At 38.8% G+C, this 25458-nt stretch overlaps 1 protein-coding gene across 2 annotated transcripts in view; it reads right to left on the reverse strand.

Annotated features, from left to right (window-relative positions):
• Positions 1-24789, reverse strand: part of LOC127620824 (G protein-coupled receptor kinase 5-like) — an 83130-nt gene extending 58341 nt beyond the window's left edge. For both annotated transcript variants that reach the window (XM_052094080.1, XM_052094079.1), the window contains exon 1: positions 24092-24789. In XM_052094080.1, coding sequence (XP_051950040.1) covers positions 24092-24143 — 52 coding nt within the window. In that variant the 5' untranslated portion in view covers positions 24144-24789. The remainder of the gene's footprint in view (positions 1-24091) is intronic.
• Between the last annotated feature and the right edge of the window lie 669 nt (positions 24790-25458).

The following is a 25458-nucleotide window of genomic DNA, read 5'->3' on the forward strand; positions in this document are numbered from 1 at the left end:
AATTATTTTAAACCTAACTGATCCAGTGTGTAGCTTCTCATTTCTTAAACAACCATGTAATAAGACATATCCCGCGGTCGTGGAAAAGATGTTACTGTGTTTCAGAAGGGGCAAATCATTGGCCTGCATCAAGCAAAGAAAACAAGTAAGGAGATTGCTGAAATCACTGGAATTGGGTTAAGAACTGTCCAATGCATTATTAAAACCTGGAAGGATAGTGATAATCCGTCAGCATCATGAAAAAAAACAGAAAAAAAAAGACATTAGAACTCACGGCTATGTTTAGTAATGAAAGGGCATTTCCACAATGAGATGAAAATGTACAGGTTTGGGATTAAACCGATGTGTGGCCACAAGAAACCAGTTGTTAGTGAGGCTAATCGGAAAAAACAACTTCAATTTGCTAGGGAGCATAAAGATTGGATTGTGGAGAAATGAAAAAAAGGTCATGTGGTCTGATGAGTCCAGATTCACCCTATTCCAAAGTGATGGGCTCGTCAGCGTAAGAAGCGATGTACCCATCATGCATAGTGCCCACTGTACAAGCCACTGGAGGCAGTGTTATGATCTGGGGTTGCTTCAGTTGGTCAGGTCTAGGCTCAGCAACATTGTTCTGCAAATAAAACAGTCAGCTGACTACCTGAATGTACTGAATGACCAGGCGATCCCATCAATGGATTTTTTCTTCTGTAAATGGCACGGGTATATTCCAGTATGACAATGTCAAGATTCATCAGGCTCAAATTGTGAAAGAGTGGTTCAGGAAGCATGAGGAATAATTTTCAGGCATGAATTGGCCACCACAGAGTCCTGACCTTAACCCCATTGAAAGTCTTTTGGAGAGAAGACTTTACGGAGAGGTTCGACTCTCTCGTCATCAATACAAGATCACGGTCAAAAATGAATGCAACTCTGGATGGAAATAAATTGTGTGACGTTGCATAAGGTTATTGAAACAATGCCATGACGAAAGTGCACCGTAATCAAAACTAAATGCAGTCCAGTGAAATATTAGAGTATGCAACCTATTTTTGGCCAGACAGTGTAGGTACAGTACATAAGGAAAACAAATAATATTTTATCTTTAGTTTTTCATCATATAGGTCACATGCTAGCTTTTTTTAAAAAAAATAACAAATCTATGCATTCCATTAATAAATATTATGTCTTGAAATTGTATATATATATTATAATGTATACATTTATAAGAGCTTTCAAAACAAATGCTTTAATTTGGTGCTTGACACTGGCACTGACGCCCTGATGCAAATCATGAACGTGGATTCATGATTGCAGTAACAGAGTGGATAGCCAAAGTCTACCGGCAGATTAATATTGTGGATGATGAGTGTTTAAGAGATTTAATGCCTATTGCAATGCATATTAACCTATGTGGGGACTAGTTCTTTCAAACTCCCATTTAGACCTTGGAAACGTTTAATGCTCCTTGACTTGGTGCATTTATCTATCTTTATACTGTGGAAGGCATTGTATTGAAAATGTTAATAAAGCATTATATTGGTACATATTGTTTTGTTTTCTTTGCCAAGAAGGAAAAAATGCATTTTGACAGGAAAAGAAGTACATTTAGTGTCAAATTTCAGCAATCGCAACTAAAGATTTTTATCATCGGACATCACAAAAAAAAATTAAATATATATATATTTAAAAAAAAAAAATAAAAAAAAAAAAAATAAAAAAAAAAAAAAATCGAATTAATTACATGGTGTCACGATTAATTAATCGCATACACAAATATTTGCTAAGAAAGCCCCTCATATAACAATAATTCAATTATATAATGATTATACATTTATATCAATATATAATTATACATAGTTATCTTTAAATATAAAAAACTATATAAATAAATGCATTACATTCTTGTAGCAGAAGAGTTAATCATTGATAAGACAAAACAAAAAGTGGCTTTAGACTACAATGTATTGTTTACTACCATATTATTGATCATAAGTCAATCATTGGCATACAGTTCACAGCAATCCATTTCACAAGTGAATTTATCAATCAGTTCAAGATTTATTATGAGGGCTTGTTTAAGGACCCTCAATTTACACCTGCGTCAGACATGCTTGTGTCGCGTCTCGGGTGCGTTGTGTCATAAAAGTAAAATGTTTATTAAATGTTAGTTAAATATATAGTTTAATACTCAATCTTTAAACACATCTTGAGATCCCTTAGTTCAGATTTAAGTGTTTTGAATGCAAGAACGTAACATGTTTGTGTTGTTCTGCCTACTGTGCGTTTTCTTCACTGTATAAACTGCGTGTTGCTCATACAGCTGAAATTTCACTTACTGCCCTCTGGAGTAAACAGGTGGTACTACAAGCTTGCATTTCTCAGGAATCTTCCTTATTATGGTCCGATTAATTGCATTAATATTTTTAACAAATTATTTTTTTGTAAAATTAATCGCACTGAATTAACGCATTAAATCGACAGCCCTAAAATAAATAAATAAAAAAAGTTCAATACACTATTCAATTACTAGTAAGTGAAATTGAAAAATTTACCAGCAACTGGCTAATCACAGACATTTTATTTCATTTTAATTCTGTTGCATATGCATATGTTGGGATTTGCCCAGTCCTAGTTCACATATTGTATCACTTTATTAAACGGCTCTATGATATTTTAAATATAATACTTTAAATAAAACTGATGTGTCAACCGTGGCATTCTGCGTTCCTATATTTTTGCAGAATGATCGCTAAACAATAAAATTGTATGTTGTCCCAGGCAACTAATTTTCTTACAGAGCTGTCTCACGTAGCACACCTCAGCCTCCTCTTCTCACTATATAAAATATTTTATCGAATTTACTTGGAAAGATCCATGTAATACGATTAGAAAAGTACAGTCAGCCAGTCATTATAAGAAAATAAACCACTACAGGGTGATCAGGACCTCGAAGCAAAACATAGGGGTCTTGTATCACCCCTGAAGGGTTTAATTTTCCTCTAACTTACTTAACAAATGGCCTTTCTAACATGATCCTTTTGATTGGTAATTGTTGTCTCATTAGCTTGTCTTATTGGACATTATTACACAACAAACAAAGGTTACATTACATCAGTGTAGTTTTCAGTATGGCAAAATTCTGTACCAACAACAACACGAACAGCTTGTGGCAAACAGCTGATATAAATTCAATTAGTTACCCTCAAGTCATGCATACTTAATGTGACATTTGATAATTACCAGAATTAAAAATAGCATTTGAGCTTGGGGGCAAAATCTGTTGGTGCTCACACACAGACAACTGGGGTCAGATACAAGCACATCGACCGGGAAGTCAGTCAAGCTAGTGTGTGACCTTAGAGCAACTCGACAGTGATGTTGAAAAAGCATATGACTTATGACAGCATCAGGATCTGTACTCTTGTACAAGAGTCAATCTCTTTATGAGCATGTGCTAGTGAGCAAAGATTTGTGCTTTTACACATTACTTTGTTTGCAAAGGATATACATGAAATATATGTGTGTGTGTGTGGTGTGTGTGTGTGTGTGTGGTGTGTGTGTGTGTGTGTGTGTGCAATGGATGGGAATCCTTTTTACAATTCTTATTCCGATTCCACTTGATGATTCTGGTTCCTAACTTATTCTATTACTTTGCTTTTTTCCTACACAAAATTATACATTTTGGTAATATTTTAAAGGTTCTCTAAGCATGTATTCCAACAAAGCTATGTTCTAAATGTGTATCTTTAACTACACCTTGCCATATGAACAAATATGCCTAATAAATCATTACACTGATCACAGTAACTGTTCTTGGTTCATTTAGAGTAGGATTTGACTGATAGTAATGACCAGTGGTTCATGGATTGAATTAGATTTAAATTCAGTAACCATCCTGACCGATTCGATTTGAGTCTTTTGACTGATTCATTAAAAATATACAACAGTCATTTATTTGCAAATCTACTACACTGGTCACGCTTCATTGAAATTTATTTATTAATTTTTTTTTTAAATCCCGAGCTGGACATGGCTAGCCGAAAAAATTGTTATGATGAAATGATAAGGTTGAAGAATGCAGATGTTCAAGAACCATAAAGGGAACCAAATGTCATGAAACTTGATTTCAGTTCCAGTATTTATTTATTTTTTAAATGAAAGATGTTCTAGAACTGGTTCTCAATTCCAAACCCTATCTGGAGTGCATGTGAGATTTCTATTTGAAAGAATCGGCATGTATGGGTTTGCGTGTGTGTGTATATATCTGTGTTTGACAGCAGGTCTAGTCCGTTCAGGAGCTGTACCGCAACACAGGAATCATTAAACACTTCCTGAGACTCAAGCCAGGTGTTGTATCTCTCCTTGGCATTATAAATAGCTCCTGCGTGGAATGTGAGAAAGTATTCCGGTCAGACTGTCATCATGCATGCTTTGTGCTACAATTACATAACAAACAAGCACCGCAGAGGACTCACACTGGATGTACAGCAAACAATGCCTTGTCTAATAAAGTCCTCGGGAGGAGAATAGATAGTGAAGGAGAAAAGAAGTGGAGGAGGGGCCGGTTACCTCACAATACCTGTCCCGACATGAAAGATCAGGGAGAGGCAGCATGTATTTGGTTATCTCGTACACCTCATTCTTTTGCATGATAACACAAAAGGCCTGTTATAATTATGTATGTTTGGCTTTAATGGTTCTATGAAATACCATGAAGTAATCTGACCACCAAGTGGTTTCGATATCAAACTCAAAAAGGCCTGAGCAGAAATGCATTTAAAGTGGTTGCGTCATACACTGCAAGGAGCAGCGAAACAGCTTTGACCCAGAGCCCCCAACTTCCTCGCAAGCTGCTCTTGATTTCCTCAACAACGTTGCTGCTCCCTCAGCCCCTTCCCCCTCATCTTTCTCCCACAGACACCACCTGAGTGCACTCACATGTACAGGACATTTACATATATGGATCTGGCAGACACTTTTCTCCAAAGCTTCTTAAGGCCTTTTTATAGTTAGACCACATCCACACACATTAGATTTGGCTTAAAAACGTATTATCATATATCATTCGATATTGATAATTATCACGATATCCATTTCATACCATTGATAGGGCAAGAACTGCATTCCACATGTTTGTTAGACCTCAAGAAAGAAAGAAACATAACTTGTTTGCTTACAAGTAAACTCCAGAGGGTAAGCTTCCTTTAAAAGTACACTCAGTTTAGGATTTAATCCTACATAAGGTGTGACCTCTTTTTGACGAAACTGTCAATTTCATCATCTTCAGCTAGACCGTGAATTTTAAATATCGAAAATGTATTTTCCCCGATAATTATCGATATAATTTTATCGATTAGCCCTAGAATGCTGTATGAAATAGCATTTTCAAATGTCTCCATTTTCAGTGGAAGTAAACACCATTTTAGAATGCATGAGAGGCATAAACATAGCAGTGGCATGACAGAGTTTTCATTTGAAAATGGGTTAGTCACTAAATGCATCTTTTTTCTCCTCCCCAATTTGGAATGCCCAATTCTCAATGCGCTTTAAGTAATCGTGGTGGCGTAGTGACCCACACAATATGTGCCCCACACATTATAGTGACCACGAGGAGGTTACTCCATGTGACTCTACCTTACCAAGCAACCAGGCCAATTTGGTTGCTTAGGAGACCTGACTGGAGTCACTCAGCATGCCCTGGATTCAAACTCGCAACTCCAGGGGTGGTAGTCAGCATCAATACTCGCTGAGTTACCCAAGCCCCCCACTACATGCATCTTGATTGATATCCAACTGGGTATACGCATTGCATTTCCACTTGCGCACATAAAGAGGTTTCCGGAAAAGCTAATTATTCGGATCTACTATAAAGTGCAACAGTAAAAATTCCATACATTTTCTCCATAGGGGAGTTTATTTTCAGCAGTAAAGATCCAGGTACACGTTATACGAAATCGAAGAACGAATGGGTGAAGTCATTTCAAACAAAACCTTTGTTTTGGAGTTAGTTTTGGTGGTTCGTAACAGCTCGCCAGTGCAGACTTTTAGGAAATCTTTGTACAGACTGCTAAAAACCTTACTGCCACTGGTCCAAGTCATCAGTGGGGGTGACCTGGAGCTCCACCTACTTTTATTTTGGCAGCACTGACTACCACCATAACGCAATACTAACACAAATTCGATAAGAACACACATTTGACAGCATTATTTTGGGAACACAAGGGAATTTATTAGGCTTTATTATTATTATTATTATTATTATTATTATTATTATTATCATCATCATCTTTACATTTATGATTGTCTTTAGTTCAAATCTGTTAATCTGTAGACTATTAGTAATTTTCCAACGGTTTTCGTTGACAGATGCTTGCGTGATGGCAAAAGAAGCTGTTGGAGACTGTAAATGTTTGGATTTGGAAAGGTGGATAAATATGTTTTGATCACTTTGTTATTTTAATGATTTTTTTTATTTAAAGTGCAATTTGAATTTAGAAATGTCTTTTGTTTATGTTTTTCATGTTTCAATAAATTAATTAAGATTTTAAAGCAAAAACAATAAAGCAAAAAAATGGCAGAGGGTGGACGATGTAATCTCAAAAAAAAGTTTTTTACATATCGCCTAGCCCTAATGTCCTACACAAAAACAAAGTGCTAATGACCTTTAAAGCCTAATGTATTAAATTTGAAACATACACACACACACACACACACACACACACACACACACACACACACACATATATATATTTTAATAGTTTATCTAATGGTACTAAAAAACTATTAATGTAAAAAAATAAATAAAAAAAAAATAAAATTTTCTGACAATTCTTTCATATGTCAGGCTTTACTGGGTTATGTCTTACCCTACACTTACATAATATAATTTGTAACTTGTCCCTCAATGTTTGTGCCATGTACATGAACGATATCTAAAATAATGCTTAAGACCTTTTCAATTACTTTTCTAAACAATCAGAATGTCACCTAGCAGCCATTAAAAATGGCAGAAAGATCCCATAGATACATGGAGATGGGTTCTTTAGATTGTCCAGCAAGCGACCATTTAGGGCACTCAAGCAACTACTTAGCAAACCCCTAACAACCACCCAGAACAACCTAGCAACCTCCCTGCAAGAACCTTAGTTTTACAGTTTTCCAGGGGCAAGCACCCCTCACATAAAAATCTAGTTTGTGCTGTTGGTTCGTTTTCCCTCAGTGAAAATCAAAAAAACAAAAAAAAACAATATTAGCTAAAATCTACTCACATTCGAACATGGGTGTAGATAGAATGCAGACTGTCAAAGGTGGTTTTATTTAAGAGTAACTTAAGACATAAGAATCTCCATTTCTCTGCCATCAACATTAATATCCATTAGATTTGCATTTGATGCAGGGCTCTTTATTAAGAACTTCTGTATAAATATATTTGAAATTATTCAAATGATGCATCAACAGGACATGTTGTTCTATTCATGGACAATCTCATGGGTTGCAATATGCAAAGCAGAATTTAAGACCTATGAAATGAGATAACATACGAGTCATTTATTGGAAATATGCTCTTTTAGTACATAAAAATGACATTTGTGAAGCACATTATCCGCAGGGTTAGCTATAAGCTACAATGCAAAAAAATATAAAGAAGATAATTAACAGAGTGATGCATTGTATTTCTTTTTTTTTTTTTACAGCCAGTCCAGATTGAGAATATTTGGTGTGGTGATTTCACAGTTGGCACTTTTCTCAGACAAACATGCTCCCATGGTGAATGAGTGGGTTGAAGGAGAGGTTCAGACAACATGATGATATAGCTTCTTTTTTATTAGTCTCTTCACTAAGAAGAACTTTAAAACCTTTAGTACATTACATCATGCACAGGCAGACAGGCAAGCAGACTGGACGACAGACCAACCAACCGAAAGAAAAAAGAAAGCAAGAAAGAAAGAACATGAGGGGGAATTATGCCAGAAAGTATTTCTCTGTGAACTATCCTTTTAAGTACAGTTAAGTAAATGAGCCTACTTATAATTTGCAGAACTTATGGATATTATAATGTGCCTTACATGAAAGGAAAAATGTAAGCGAGTGCTCCTGCAGTTCTACAGGACTTTAATGTCATAAAGGTTCGACTTCTCTGGCTTAAGCATTCTTAGCTGTAGGCCAATGCCCTCACTGATGATGCAACGATGTGCCTCTCTTCATAATGGAGCGTCAACTAAAAGCATCCATAACCTGCTGCAACATGCATTGTAGTTTTATCAAGATATTTGCTCTTTACTAGCATGGTAGAAATGCAAGAAATCTATTATGAAAAACTATTTTACAGTTTCACTTCCTTTTAGAAGCTACCAGCAATAATCAGGTACAGCAGCCACTGAATAAAATGCTTAGAAAAAGTATTTCCTTCCTACCATTTTGGAAAATATTTAAAATGGTAGTTACATTTACCTTTGCACTGCGAAATTCCGTGGGTGAAGAAACGTGTGAAACCAGCAATAAACGAATTGCCAAGCAGCCTCTTTTTAATACGGCACTTTAAATTCTGGGAAAATTAGCTTATTTAGCTTTAATTAGCAGTGTACCAAGCACCGCCCACAGAGGCCACTGCCAAACCAAAAAACATCCTATTGGTCAACACTGCAAATTCGCATGTCAAAGTTCACCACACAAAATCTGCGAGGGGAAATTCTTCGCCACCGGAAGTCCAGCATGCAAAATTTCGATTGTGCGAATTCCCGTTGAAATGACTATTTCACCCTCAAAATTGTGCCGTACGAAGGTAAATAGGACTGCGTCTTCAGTCTACCCAATAAAAGTAGCCTAAACAATGACTTCAATTAGTTTTCCTGCAATATTCATCACTTCATTAATAATTTCTCAGGATTCAAACTGACATCAATTATCTGTAGAGTAATCTGCACATAAAAGAAAGGCAGCAGGTTTTAATCCTCAATTCTGTATAAGCCACTTTACCCCTTTAGCAGCCCATCCCATTTTATGGCTCCCAGACATCACTAACACAAAGACTAATAGTGACTTGTACACAATCAGTGAACAAAACCCATTTACAATTCCCACATTGTAACAACCACCTTAGCATGCCAAATCAACACTTTGTAATCCAGCAATGCTCCCACCTAGACGATCAGCCAACCCATGGAACCCCCTAATCATCCACTGAGAAAATTAAACATTACATTGTGCTACACTAGTGTTGACCTAGTTTCTCAGTTAACCTTTGCATTCCCTTGCCATGTCCTCAATTCATTGAGCTAATTTCCATGGACACCAGACCGTCTTTAATTGTGAAAAAGCTGCTTAAGACTAATACAAAAAATAAATAAATACAAAACAGAATTCACATTCGAGGTACGAAAGTGAGTAATTTATGTTCTAGAACAAAACGTCCACGTATCGTCAAGTAATGTTTACCACAGACTAGGGCTGGGCAATATGAAAATATTATTTTATCGATAATCAGCTTAAATATTGTGATATCCAATTACTTCGTCAACCCCCGTCGAGGGTTGGTGAATATTTTACCTTAAAAATGTAATTAATTTATTGAAACACGAAAAACATAACCAAAAAGACATTTCTAAATTCAAATTGCACTTTAAACTAATCGCATTTAACTACCTCCCCAAATCCAAACATTTATCGTCTCCAACCGCCCCATTTGCCATCACTCAACGACAACATGTGGAAAATTACTAATAGCCTACAGATTAAGAACTCAAGATAATTATAAATGTAAAGACAATAATAATCAAAATAGCCTAATAAATTCCATTGTGTTCCCAAAATAATGGTGTCAAATGTGTGTTCTTATCGAATTTGTGCTTTGTATTGCATTTTAATGATATGGTTTATGCTGCTAAAATAAAAACTAAACTTTAGGTTCAAGGTGAACGTGTCTTTTTGATTTTATGATTTAAATCACTTTTGTCTTTGCTTGTTTAGTATAAAGATATTTATTACTGAACCTGCATAGTTGCATTCACAATGCATGAAAACATATCAGAAAGAACCTCCTGAGATGAACAGGGATCATTTGCAGTATTCTCATAGATAACATTATTCTTGCAAACAGCTTTCAGACGCATGAAACAGAAAAAAATTTGTGAAAACTCTACATGAGCTTGTTCCACAAAACAGCTTGGTGCTGCACGCCTCTTAACAAACAGCAAATCAGACACAAGTACTGATGGCTTTTCATTTGTCTGTTCTTAAAAATATAATAAAGTGCGTTTCTTCAAGCACGTGTCTTGGTGACTAACAGCATTTCTTGTCATGTGTCACTCCGAGACGTCTTACAGGTCACCCACATGTTGAGTTGAGGAGCAAAATTACTCTCGTATGAAATGCATTTGGACGAGGAGCTTGCAAACTGGATTCACCCAAATCACATTTTGCGGGTGGCGGGTGATATTTTCATACCCTGGCCACTGTTATATTTGGGGACATCCCAGATCCATGGGTTTGGCATTTTCCAAAATTGATCGATCATTGTCTGTTCGCAATCAGCATAGGGATCTTTGTAAGACATCGTCGATATCCGATTACATTGTCATATTGCCCATCCATACCACAGAGCTTATTTTACTCAAATTGAAAAACCCCTTTATAAATACCCATCAGTCTTCAGTGTTCGCCTACAAATTGACATCATGGCTGAACAGCTCCATGTACATTTGTTGATCTGTATGATGTTTTGACGGCATGCTGGACAGTACATTGTAAATACTAATAGTAATCTCAAATTATTTCCTCAACTTAATTTTTACTCTAATTATAATAAATCCCAAGAGATCCGCAGTTATAAAAATACTCAAACCAGCCCATCTTGCACCAACAATCATGCCAAATCACTGAGATCACATTTTTCCCCATTCTGATGGTTGTTGTGAACATTAACTGAAGCTCCTGACCCATATCTGGATTATTTTATGCACTGCTGCCCCACAATTGGCTGATTAGGTAAGTCGCATGGATGATTGTTGGTGCCAGATGGGCTGGTTTGAGTATTTCTGCAACTGCTGATCTCCTGGGATTTTCACACAAAAATGTTTCTAGAATTTACTCTGAATGCTGCCAAAAACAAAAAACATCCAGTGAGTGGCAGTTCTGTGGATGGAAATGCCATGTTGATGACACAAGTCCACAGAGAATGTCAGTTTGAACCTTTCGGACCAAAGTCTACGGTAACTCAGATAACCGCTCTGTACAATTGTGGTGAGATAAATAGCATCTCAGAATGCTATTCTGATATGTGGGTTGGCGCTGTATTTGCGGCACAAGGGGGAACTACACAATATTAGCCAGGTGGTTTTAATGTTGTGGCTGATAGGTGCATTTAGTAAAATAATAATTTTTTTATTTAAAAATTTATTTAGTTTTTAATTCTTATGACCATTGTTGTTTTGTTGTAGCTGGTTTATAATTGAGATTTTTGTGAAGTCACCATGAGGTGACTTGGAGCCTGTTAAGTTTAAGCCATTCTTCTTTAATCAACTGTACTTTAGTACGGAGAAGATTCCAGAGTGCTATATGGCTAACCTAGAATGTAGTCATAATTTCCCTTATACTGTATAATGCATGTTATAACCCAATTTAAATAATTAAATTAAAACAAAGATACTTTAATCATAGAGGAGTTAAGCTTACTTGTAACTACTTAATGTTACTTAAAAAAAAAAAGGTTCAGTTTACTTCAAATCAAATCACTTTATTGTCACACTACCATGTACACAAGTGCAACAGTAGGTGAAATTCTTGTGTGCAGGTCCGAGCAACATAGCAGTCATTACAGTGACGAGACATATACCAATTACAATAAACAACATACTTACACAAAACAATTTACAAATAAAATGTACACATACTTACACAACAATAATTATATACAGTGTACAGTAAACAATACACACAATATACAATAAGTAAGGAGTATATGAAATTATATATAAGTAGTATATTGAGGAGAATATGTTGACAGTCCAGTGTGAGATTATAGATGAATACAGTGCAGTGCTAATTATTGATCGTGATAGATCAAGTGTTCAACAGTCTGACTGCTTGGGGAAAGAAGCTGTCGTGTAGTCGGCTGGTGCGGGTCCTGATGCTGCGATACCGCCTGCCTGATGGTAGCAGTGAGAACAGCCCATGACTCGGGTGGCTGGAGTCTCTGATGATCCTCCGAGCTTTTTTCACACACACCACCTAGTGTATATGTCCTAGAGGGAGGGAAGCTCACATCCGATGATGTTTCTGGCAGTTCGCACCACCCTTTGCAGTTGTGGGCGGTGCTACTGCCGTACCAGGCAGTGATGCAGCCAGTCAGGATGCTCTCTACAGTGCTGGTGTAGAGCCGTGTGAGGATGTGGTGGTTCATTCCAAACTTCCTCAGCCGTCTCAGGAAGAGGCGCTGGTGAGCCTTCTTCACAACGGCCTCAGTGTGGACGGACCATGTGAGTTCTTCAGTGATGTGGACACAGAGGAACTTGAAACTGCTGACTCTCTACCGGTGCTCCATTGATGGTGATTTGGCTGTGTTCTCCGTCTTTCCTCCTGAAATCCACTACAAGCTCCTTGGTTTTACTAACGTTGAGGGAGAGGTTGTGCTCCTGACACCAGCGTGTCAGAGTGTCAGAGTGTGCACCTCCTCTCTGTAGGCAGTTTCATCATTGTCAGTGATCAGACCTACCACCGTCATATCGTCAGCAAACTTAATGATGGCATTGGAGCTATGTGTTGCCACACAGTAATGTGTGTACAGTGAATACAGTAGGGGGCTGAGAACACAGCCCTGCGGGGCTCCAGTGTTGAGGGTCAGTGATGAGATGTTGCTGCCCATTCTAACCACCTGACGTCTGCCTGACAGGAAATCCAGGATCCAGCTGTTTAAGCCCAGAGCCCGGAGTTTCATATCAAGCTTGGAGGGCACTATGGTGTTGAATGCTGAGCTGTAGTCAACAAACAGCATTCTCACATGTGTGTTCCTTTTTTCCAGATGGGAGAGAGCAGTGTGTAGTGTAGATGCAATGGCATCATCAGTGGAGTGGTTGTTGCGGTAGGCAAACTGCAATGGGTCCAAAGAGGGGGGCAGAACAGAGCAGATGTGATCTCTGATTAACCTCTCAAAGCATTTGCTGATGATGGGGGTCAGAGCAACAGGACGCCAGTCATTTAAGCAAGTGATTGTGGCTTGCTTCGGTACAGGCACAATGGTTGATGTTTTGAAGCATGTGGGGACTACAGACAGGGACAGATTGAAAATGTCCGTAAAAACACCAGCCAGTTGATTCGCGCACGCTCTTATGACGCGGCCCGGAATGCCGTCTGGACCCGCGGCTTTACGGCTGTTCACCCGTCGGAAGGATCGGGTTACATCCACAACAGAGACGGAGAGTGAATCAACCTCTGTAGCGTCAGCTGCGAGTGCTCTCTCCGCGAGGGCGGTGGTGTTGTCCTCGAAACGAGCATAAAATGTATTAAGTTCGTCCGGGAGAGATGCAGCGGTGTTCACAGCAGAGTCTTTATTCCGTTTGTAGTCCGTGATGGTATTAATTCCCTGCCACATACTTTCTAGAGTCAGTGGTGTTGAACTGACCTTCAAGTTTGTGCCTGTACTGGCGTATGGCTTCACTGATAGTGTTACGGAGGGCATAACTGGCTTGTTTACGCTCCTCCGTGTTAGAAGAATTAAAAGCGGAGGACCGCACATTGAGTGCCGCGCGAACCTCGCCGTTAACCCATGGTTTCTGGTTGGGGTATATCCTTAATGTTTTGGTCGGAAAAACATCCTCTACGCACTTCCTGATGAAACACGTTACGCTGTCAGCGTAAACCTCGATGTCGTCATCAGAGGCGGACCGGAACATCTCCCAGTCCGCGTGATCAAAACAGTCTTGTAGCGCAGAGTCTGATTGGTCCGACCAGCACTGGATCGTTCTGAGGGTGGGTGCTTCCCGTTTCAGCTTCTGCCTATAAGCGGGCAAAAGCAGAACGGAAAAGTGGTCCGATTTGCCAAATGGGGGGCGGGGGAGGGATTTGTAGCCATCCCGGAAAGGAGAGTAACAATGATCTAAAACCTGGTCTCCTCGTGTGTTGAACTTTATGTGTTGGTGGTATCTTGGAGCGATTGTTTTGAAGTTGGCTTTGTTAAAGTCCCCGGTAACAATGAACGCAGCCTCAGGGTGCGCGGTTTCCTGCTCACTTATACACCCATACAGTTCCCTGAGTGCCCGGTCTGTGCCGGCTTGTGGGGGGGATGTACACAGCAGTGATGAGGACCGCTGTGAATTGCCTCGGTAGCCAGAATGGTCGCCACAGAAGCATGAGATATTCCAGATCAGGAGAGCAGAAAGACTTGATGAAATGTATGTTCCTCTGATCACACCATGATTTGTTGATCATAAAACATACACCACCACCTCTGCTTTTACTGGAGAGTTCTTTCGCTCTGTCCGCTCGGTGCACGGAGAAGCCCGTGATTTCGATGGCCGAGTCTGGAATCTCCGCAGCCAGCCAGGTTTCTGTAAGGCAGATAACACAGCAATCTCTCGTTGGAAAGAGATCCGTGCTCTCAGAGCTTGTTGTCCAGAGACTGAACATTTGCCAGTAGTATACTGGGTAGCGGGGGTCGATTTGCACGACGTCTTACTCTGATGAGAACACCGGCTCGTTTTCCTCTTTTCCTTCTGTGTTTCCGCGGCCGGGCAGCCCAGACAAAGGGCTCCGCCGGCGTGTTTGTAAACAGCGGGTCGGCATTAAGGAATTTGAAGTCCGGTTTTCGATGTGAAATTGTAAAACCAATGTCCAAAAGCGTTTGGCTGTCATAAACAATAAGGCAGACAACATCCAAGACAAAAAAAACAAAGAACTGTAAACAAAAACAATAAACAGCAGTGTTGTAACGGAGCTTGCAACGCAGCAGCCATACTCGGCGACATCTTGAGTCTAAATAAGTAAGATTACTTAAAATCATGCAGACCGATTGCCTTGAAAAATCTAAATTCAACCAATTAGATTTTACAGTGTATGGTATAATAATCACATTTCATAATTTCTGAAAACGGAACACTTCAAATTTGTCAGCAAAGTAAAAAGCACCCATTCAAACTTGGTAATATTGCCTATGCATTGTAAAGATCAGCTTTAAAGCTTTAAAATGAAATCCATTTTGTGCTGGTCAAGCGATTAGTAATTCATTAATTTAATGATAATTTTTTTCAGCACAGTGTCAAAGTATGCCAAAATATTTGTTTATTATGATTTAAGCAACTCAAGGGCAAGCACATATAATTAACCCAACTTGTTTTTAATGCCATAATTTAATAAATACTTTTGAATCCATGAATTACATTGCTTTTGTTTATTTATGAAATGTATATTTATTTCAGAAATGAAGGCATTTTCTCTCAATACACTAGCATTTTGGCATGTACTCGAGGAATGGCGCAGACACACCAATGCAGAACTATAAATGCATAACTATAAATGCAAACCACCACGTTGGCCACTATGCAAAGTTAGGTTAAACACAGAAGTAAACCAGCCTTAACATTGAAAAAGGTACCATATCTTGGGAGCAGAATATAATAGAGACTTGGGTTAGTTTTCATAGTGGTTGCTTACTATCTAGAACTCCAAGAAACCACCTAGCAGTAGCAAAATCCCCCAACACCATCACAGTGACTTGGCATGGGCCGGAACCAGTCACATTCTGAAATCTAGTTCAATATGTACAGAATAATTAATATTTAGTAGGCAGGTAATGCTCTCTTAAAAATAACTAGTCATAATTACAATCTCAGTTCTGGATTTTAAGGAATGTACATTTCCCAAACCCCGTCATCTTCACATTTGACTTAAAAACATTAAAGCCCGACTTCAAACATAATATAACCTTTTCAGTAAGACGACTGGCTTTCCCTTGACCACTTCTAACATGGCCTTTCCAACTGCAACCAATGCCACAAGTCAGTCAACAAGTTAGTATGGATATTGACTGAGCAGAATTAAATCAGACAAAACTGACCCCAGCTAAGGCAACAGACATCCAGTCGCAAGCAACCGTCCATTTACAACGAGTCAAATTAAACTTTCATGCCTATCAGTCTTAGTCCCATACAAGCGTCAGCACTTATGCTACAGTTGCATTAAGCTGTGCCACTGTAGATCCATTAAATTAGGCATTTGCAGTTAGACTGGGTATGGATAAACAATCGTTCACAAGACGCCATGTGTATGGCCCTACTTAACTAGATTTAATGGATGAAGGCTTGTTAAATTATTGCTTCTCTCAAATACCCCTTTTCCACCAATCTGGCTATGTACCATGCATTTCAAAACCAGCAAAGGCAACTCTGTTCCAAAAAAATTGGCTCCACATTGCTCCGAACTGCTAATGTCAGTGGCCAGGGAGTGTTCACACAACAAGTGTTGTTTTTGCAATAACCAAAAGGCACAGCACTAAACAATGCAACTTCTCACAGGAACATGTGAGCCTGTGTGCATGCATTCTCATGAACATCCTCAAATGAAAAAAAGATTTTCACTGAAACATGACTTGAAATTTGAGTCAATTCTTACCAAACCATATTATATGCTTTTAGAAAACATGAAATATGTCACCACATGGGCTGAAATTTTATTGAAAGGAGGGAAAATTTCTCTTTTTGTGTTCTGCAGAAGCAGGAACCGAAAATGATACATTCTTTTTTTTGGTAAACTATTACTTCAAGTCTGAGTACATTTCTACAGTTCTGTAAGAATGCTCAAGTGTGCTCGTTTTTAGAAGAACATTCCTGAAGCAATAACGATAAAGTCTCGGCACTTGAAAGTAATATTTCAGTGCAGTGATTCAACTTTTCAGCATCTGGCCAAAGTGGCAGCATGTCTGTATTAAGTGCAACAGAACTCGTCTGTCTCTCTCCCACCCCATCACTTATCCTCACTCTGTTACTCGCTCTGTACTTTTTTCCTCCTCCTCTTGCTTGGGACTTCATTCACATGAAGCTGGATGACAATTATTCCTAAAACTTTCACACGGCACAATTTCCAGTGAAGTGGAGCAGTCAGCCAACTCTAGAATTCTTGAATGGGAAGGAGAGCTCCTCTCAGTCTTCATGGGTTACGACATGCACTCCACATCGCCAAAGTTGTCAGAGGAGGCCGGGGTCGAATTACACCTTAGCTTAGGAATTCTCCCCCACCTCTCCAAGAAGACACAGTCACTCACTAACTCAATCTTTGAATAGAAACCAATACAATACTAAATCCATAAGAGGTCCTGGTTAACTGCAGGTTTGTTTTAGGTTGTCTAGTTGCTTGATGGTATGGAATGTTCGTTCCACTTAAGGTGCTTTCACACATGGTTCAATTTTCTGGACCGAACCGGAGTTCCTTTACTCCCCTTTCAGGTCTCTGTTCACATCATATTACTTGGGTCCAAACCACAGTTCAATTGCGTCATTAAAGAGAGTACAAATGTTGCAGCTGTTCACCACTGTAACTAGGTAACAACTCAAGAAGATTTCAGCTTCACTGTGTGAAGTATTAAAGTTTCTCTCTTTGGATTTACCACCAAAACTTGCCATGCACAGAACTGCCACGTTTGTATTGAATGTAGGGGTGGGCATTTTCAAGTAATTTTGTAGTCGAGTACTCTAACCCACAAAAATCAAATAAATTGATTACTCGTAAATTAAAAAGTCAGTTAAAAATAACACGCAAGACACGTACGTTAAACTTTAACAAACTAGGATTTGGGAAAAGTTAAAAAGGCTATAATTGGGGGCCTGGGTAGCTCAGCGAATAAAGACGCTGTCTACCACCCCTGGAGTCGCGAGTTTGAATGCAGGGCGTGCCGAGTGACTCCAGCCAGGTCTCCTAAGCAACCAAATTGGCCCAGATGCTAGGGAGGGTAGAGATACATGGGATAACCTCCTCGTGGTCCCTATAATGTGGTTCTCACTCTTAGTGGGGCGCACGGTGAGTTGTGCACAAGTTATGTGTGGATTGACAGTCTCTGACGTGGAGGAAACTGGGATTCATCGTCCTCCGCCCAAATTGAGACGCGTCACTACGCCACCACAAGGACCTAGAGCGCATTGTTAATACGAAATTGGCGAGAAAAATCGAGAAAAACAAGTGGTGAAAGTTGGCTTTTTAAAGAAAATGCGCTCTGCCTGTGTTCAAATGTTTAATGCACATGATAAGTTTCAGAGTTTTTTTGTGCCGCTTCACATTTCTTTTCCACTATAAACTCAGATCCTTGTCCTTTGGTATGCATGACTCCAACAAGAACCCAATACCAATAGAGTAAAACTGAATATGAATCGAAATATTACAAGTATTGCTAGTGCTACACTTGGCTTTGCTTGAAAGCACACAAAGACGATATCATGTCTTCTCTAATCCAACACCTCGACGATGCACCCACATTAATCCTCAGAGGAGTTTGTTGTAACTGAGATTTGGTGAGGATCAGGATAATTCAGCACTGCCCACAGCAGGCATAGAAAAATCAATTTGCGCTATTCGTTTAGTGTTTTTAATAGTCGAATAGCTGCCGCAGAATGAGTACTCGATTAGTCAATTACTCATGCACATCCCTAATTGAATGTGCAAAGATGTGATTCATGTGAGCATTTGTCTGCCACAAGCCCGTGGATGTATTGGAAGAGATGTGAAGCATGTGAGGTGCTCTCTGGAGGTGATTTATTTGGAGACAAGCAGGTATGAGAAATGTATTATACCATAATACTTGCGATCTAGAGCCTGCAAAGATGCAAATTATATACATCATCACAAGCAGTTGACGGATAACTTTATTGTATGACAAAAGCAGCAACAGATTCTGTAAATATCTCCTTTTGTGTTCCATGGAAGTCAGTAAGTCATACAGGTTAGGAACAAACCCCAACATAAACAGCAGTGGGAAAACTTTACCCCTAACCTCAACTTCTTCCCTATGAATATCTTTTAAAAGGGGTTTGACATACAGTATTTTGTATTCCACCTCTAAATCAGAATGCATTCAATTCTTCACTGGGCTGACACTGGGCAAAGAGACCACTTTGTATGTCCTATCTGCCTGTGATTATGACAGCATTATCACATATTTTTGAGGCTTCATTTCACATTAAATGAATTGAGGCTGAAAAGTTTTCTTGTGTCACCTTGATAATTCTGCTCTCCTACTGCAATGAGCAGACCCAGAACGGACACAGCATTTCTGCATAATTAAATTGAAACGACCACAATTAACAAAATTGTACATGTCTTCCACCCCTTGAATGTTCTTTTATTAGATATTTTTGCATATTATACAGCTCTCGGAATCCTTGATTTTGATTAGTCCATCTGGGCATTCAGTTGTCAAATATTTCTGAATAATGACCAGCTGACTGTACATGGTCCCTTACTAATTTGATTTTGCTATCAGGCATCACTGAGAGTGTTGTACTCTCAGCTCCATTTACATTTTTTTTTTTGCCTTGTGTAAATCAATTTAAATCCAATGAAAATGCACAATTCTGCAGACTTCCTCCCAAAATCAGTTAAGTAAATATTAAAATAGAGCCAGATTTCATCTGGGCCTGAAAATTACCAAGTGTCCCTCATAAATCCAAACAATTCTCAGTGCAGGTAACATTTGTGGATATTTACCAGGCTTGTAGAACTGCATAATTTATGTGTTTTAGGACATAATGTAATGTTGGGTCCACAGAGTGATTCTACTGTACTCAATGCCAGTTATTGCAATCAATACAGAAGCTTACAGTAGGAAGTGATGTCACTAGTGGTGGATGGATGTAAAGTGTTATAATGCCACGTTAATTCAGGCGCATACCACTCTTTCAATTAGTTAGTAACAAAACAGAAAAATGTAATGGATAAACAGTACATACAACAGACTAGTGCAGTGCACACACCTCTCTTAAAAGGAATATTCGGCCCATTCACTTTTATTGGAAGTGCCTCACTATAACCACGAATTTTGTTTTTTAAATTAAAGGAGGGGCAAATCCAAATTAATTTTTGTGGTAATCGATATTATGCCACAAATGCTGTCGATAGAGCTTAACATGTTTGAAAACCAGAATATTCCTTTAAAGGAAAAACACATACAATAGATTCCTTGCATTCAGCAGTATAGAAAGACTGAGCATGATAAAAGAACCCTAAAAGTCAGTACTATTGCTATGAAATAAATTACAAACTGCATAAATGTCACAGATTTGCACTACACATCAGGTTCTACCCTTTCCATGTCAACATGATGTTTCCGGCTGAATATATTTTCTACATAATAGCAAAGCAAAATGTAATAGCAGACAAAGATGGGTTTTCTATTTAGTTTAGGCTGCCTGGCTCCAGCCAGCTTCTCTAATGATTTCGGAAGCGTGGCTTCAGCCATGTAAACAGACTGTGTGGCCTGTAAACTCGGCTTTTCCTGTTATCTGCTGCTAGTCGAACATTTGGACGCATGCCTTGTGCCTCAATTTCTTCTCCAAATGCGGCATGATAAACAAATGGCTTGCAGTCACACACATGGACATAGAGTAACACAGTCTGAGGACATAGAGCAAACCCACAGTGAAAAAGTGCTATCGCTCACACACTCACACATACACGAGGCCAGCACAAAAAAATAAACACAAGACTACTTTTAAATGCCACATTTCCTGATGCCCTCTGTGCATGCATGCACGCACAAGTATTTTATCTTGAATTATAGCGGTAGCATGACATGTTTTTTTTAATGGCTTTTATCATGTCCCCTCAACTAGTAAACTACAATATAGTACACTCACCCACATTCCTGTACATACAAAAAAACACCCTGTGACGCAAGTTGTCCTTTGATTTTCAAGTTTCAATGCCTTAAGTTAAATAAAGCTAATCTCTTAAAGGAATGTTCCGAAATTCAATACAAATTAAGTAACCACAATCAACATTTCCAAATATTATTATCATCCCTCCTTTTCTTTTAAAAAAGTGATATGTTTTTTTTTAATGGCTGATGCCGATATATCACACAAATAATAGTAAATAATGAACATAAAATTGCTTTAAATCTAGTGGTAAATAAGAGTTTTTTATTATTATTATTATTTTCTCAATTTCACACAAAACAAAATTATATTGCATTTTAAATGGTAGTTTATACATATTTCTGTTTAGTTGTCACAATTTTACTTCCATTGTAAGTGCCTCACTGCAACCCAGATTTGTGCTTATTATTTTAAGAAAATGAGGAACAAGTGGACATTTATTTTTGTCATAATAAATATAATGCCACAAATGCTGTCGATTGCGCCTTACTTGGAATATTCCTTTAAATTAATTACAAATGTAATTCAATTTCAAATTCAGTTCTCTTTACCATTAGTGTATATTTCACTTATATACATGACCAGGAACATCCCTGGCCTAGCCCAACACTCTCTGCTCCACAGCATAGTGCGGTACACTGTAAATCGTATGCTTGTCAAAACCTGATAATTTATGGTAAACTCTGGGCAACAAAGAGCACAAGTACTGAATTTACAGCCCTGTGCCTCCAGACCACAGGAGAATTTGGGTTATTAAAAGGCCCAAATTGTGCAAAATGTTTTGTGGCTAACAAGGTTCACTGCCTCCACATTTTGTACTTAAAGTTGAACAATGTCATAACTTGAGTTCTAAAGGCATGTTGAGATGTATTTGGAGAATAAAATCACAACAATAAACAAAAGCTGAATGACTCATTGGATTGTAAGATCACAAGAGGTTCACTTTCACAGTGAGATGTGTGAATCGTAAATGGAATTTTATTTATAAGTATCATCATGTTCTTTTTGAAAAGAACATGATGTATAGGTTGGCTCCTTGAAATTAAAACAAAAGAATCATGGTACAACTATCTCACTGTATCAATACTGGGAATGTGGATGGTCCAAATGAATTGCTGACGTTACTGGATATTGAGAGCCTCATTATTTCCAAACAAACTATAAGATAAAATACTGCAAGAACAAAATAAATCCCTCATCCTTGCTTTTCCTTCTCAAGACTCATCAGGATTCCATTATAATTTTCCATGATGCACACTTGGGGGAATAGAGCAGTTTTGCTCTGACAAGAGTATTATGGCTAACCATTTCTAAATTGCTTCTTAGAGGGAAAAGTGTGAATTTAAATATGTTAATTTCTTGTATATTAGCTATTTAATCTGGGAGGTCGTCCATTATGTATTGATCCCATGCTATGTCATACAAAGAGACAACACATGTAAGAGGGATAGTTCACCCAAAAATGAAAATTCTCTCATCATTTGCTCACCCTCATGCCAAACAAGATGTTTATTAATTTCTTTCATCTGCAGAACACAAATGAAGATTTTTAGAAGAATATCTCAGCTATGTAGGTCCATAAAATACAAGTAAATGGTGACCAAAACAGTGAAGCTAAAAAAAAAAAAAACACATAAATGCAGCATAAAATCCATAAGACTCCAGTGGTTCAATCCATGACTACTTCAGAGATCTAATAGATTTTGGGTGAGAATAGACCAAAACATAACTCCTTTTCCGCTGTACAGCCATTGCAGTCTCTAGGCACGATCATGATTTTAAGCTTGACTACACTTCCTAGTGCTGGAAGTGTAACAGCTTGAAATCACAATCGCCAAGGAGACTGCAGATGTCAAGGTTTGTATGGTGTGTCGAATTATGAAGGCTGTAGATAGGTAGTACATGTTCTCTGTAGGCAGTGGTTTACTGAGCGTCCTCAGCTTGAGATTGAGATTATGGGTTGTGAGTGCCAAAGAAGGATAGGCCTACACCTTTTGCATCCTCCGAATTCCAGTGAAAGGTCACATTCGAAGGCTGCATTCGGAGAGTCCTAATGTCCCGCTTTTCTGAAACAAGACAGTCCCTATGACATATACCGCCAACAAATGCGACCTCCGGAGCACACAGCCTTCAAAACGAGACACAGCCATAGTGAAAAAGGAGTTATATTTTAGTCTGTTCTCACCCTAAATCAATTAGATCGCTTCATAAGTCATGGATTAAACCAATGGAGCTTTATGGGTTACTTTTATGCTGCATTTATGTGCTTCATGGAGCTTCAAAGTTCTAGTCACCATTCACTTGCATTGTATGGACCTACAGAGTTGAGGTATTCTTCTAAACATCTTCATTTGTGTTCAGCAGAAGAAAGAAAGTTGTATACATCTGGGATAGCATGAGGGTGAGTAAATGATGAGAGAATTTTCACTTTTTGGGTGAACTATCCCTTTAAAATCCCTCTTTTCCTGAACTGTGGTTCTATGTTGAATTTGGCTGAAGTTGTTACCATATATGTCTAAATCACCACAACTTCAGCAAACGAAACTTTAGTATAGCGGAATAACCCTCGTATGACGAGGCCTTTCATCAAAAGACTAGTTAAGGAAGTAGCGGTTACTGTGGTTTTCGCGGCAACGAAGACAATCTTTTTTCACAACGTTTTATGGACTGCTGATCTGCTTTCCAACTAATAGCGGTCCTACCTCATTTATATTTGCTAATTGTGTGTGTCTGCGGTAAATCGTTTAAAGCTAGGCAGCGTAGCGGTGCCCATCTGTAACATATCTGCCATTTCCTTACATTGTTCACGTCATGTACCTCAGTCAGAAAATCTGAAATGCATTAAATCAACAAGTATGTGGATGCTCTGTGTTTATAACGTGAAATAGCGTGTCGGTTCGTTAGAACAAGTCGTTTTTTTATTCACGACTCGCTTTTCAGAGCGGATGTAGGAGGCTGATGTTTTCTGGCGTGTTTAGGGTGAACTGTCAAACGATACAGAAATATGACGCCAGCAGAGGAAAGAACCGCTGGAGATGCTGGAAACACTGTTACATACAGGTGGTGCTTGAGAAAATGTTCACACAGCATCTGTTCATCACTCGTTGGAGTGCTGCGATTACATCATCACGAGAGGTGCACGAGCGAGCAGCGGTTTCATGCCTTTTCCTGCTGTAAAATCGGCGCGCGTGCTAGCGAATTTCATACGATTAAACAAAACACATGATCCAAATTACAATGTCTTAATTTTCCTCACTTACCCTCTCTGGCCTTCAGGAGTACCGTGTTTGCAACAATGTTCTCCAGCTCCATCAAAAACCCACTAGGATATTGTCGTGGAAGCCGAAGTGTAGACAGAGTTGCTCCTCCCAGACGAATTTGATATTTTCCGTACGTAAAAAAAAATTATGTATCAAAACCTAGGCATTTTCAACTACTAACACACGTATACCTACGCAAGAGGACGAATCACTGAGAAAAGCGCATGGTTTTCGTAGTTTGCGCCACAAAACACGTAGGGAATGCATTGCCTGTTCAAAAACGCGTTGTTGAACCACTGGCGACAAGTCTCGTTAAAGCGAGCATGCCAAAGCGAAGTATAGCAGGCCGACGTCTACATCCTTTGAGGGTGCACAAACCAGAACACGGATAAAGTAGCGTACACGGTCGATCTCAGCCTCGCAGATGAGTTGTTGAAGTGCCCCTGATACAGGCTGTCACATTCAGCGTGCTCCCTCTCTCGGTGCGTAATCGAAGCAGGGTTGGGTTTCTTCTTTCAGTTGTAATTTTTGGCTCGCACCCAAGCGGCTTTCCCCGTGGCTCCTTTCAAATTCACAGCATGCACCGCGATGGAGTGGCGCTTAAACGGCATAATAACGCGAAAGAATGAGCCTGCGCGCGGTTATAACGATGAGATTCGTCTTCAGCGGTTGGCATGTTTCCTTGTCATTCTATTCAACAAGCGTTTGGAAGGGGCGTGTTTAAATGCAGCTGTGACGCACGGGCCTTGAAGAACAAGCATGCATGGCTGTCAAAGGCTATTTGATAGCAGTGCACTCAAGCCGCTCCAGCTCATTCACTCGGAATGAAAGTCAAGGCAAATAAGTTGCATAGAAGGCGAATTACAGTTACTTTTTAGTTGAACTTGTGACCATTACAAATCCACACTCAAGAAAACATATTTACATGGCATTTATAACTTTTTACAACTTTATATAACAATATAATTGCTTTGAATGTCCAGAAATAAAAATGTTTAATATGACCAGCCTGTTTTTATCTTTCTTTCACACACACAGGGCCTAAACGGCAATTTTAATGAAAACAACAGAGTGTAAACAGACCAAAATTTGTAACTCCTTTTTCACTATAAATCGAGACACCTGCATTCTCCTTTGGTGATCATGATTTCAAGCTTGATTACACTTCTTAGCGCCATCTAGCGCTCTGCGCATGCGTCAAGCATTAGGAAGTAAAACCGAGCTTGAAATCATGATCATAACTGGACTGCATTGGTAAGATTTATAGTGAAAAAGGAGGTACATTTTGGCCTGTTCCCACCCACTATTGGATCACTTAAAAAAAGACATGGAAACCACTGTAGACACAGTAGTCTTATTAATAATTT

The sequence above is a fragment of the Xyrauchen texanus genome, chromosome 27, assembly GCF_025860055.1.
Source record: "Xyrauchen texanus isolate HMW12.3.18 chromosome 27, RBS_HiC_50CHRs, whole genome shotgun sequence".
Taxonomy (NCBI): domain Eukaryota; kingdom Metazoa; phylum Chordata; class Actinopteri; order Cypriniformes; family Catostomidae; genus Xyrauchen; species Xyrauchen texanus.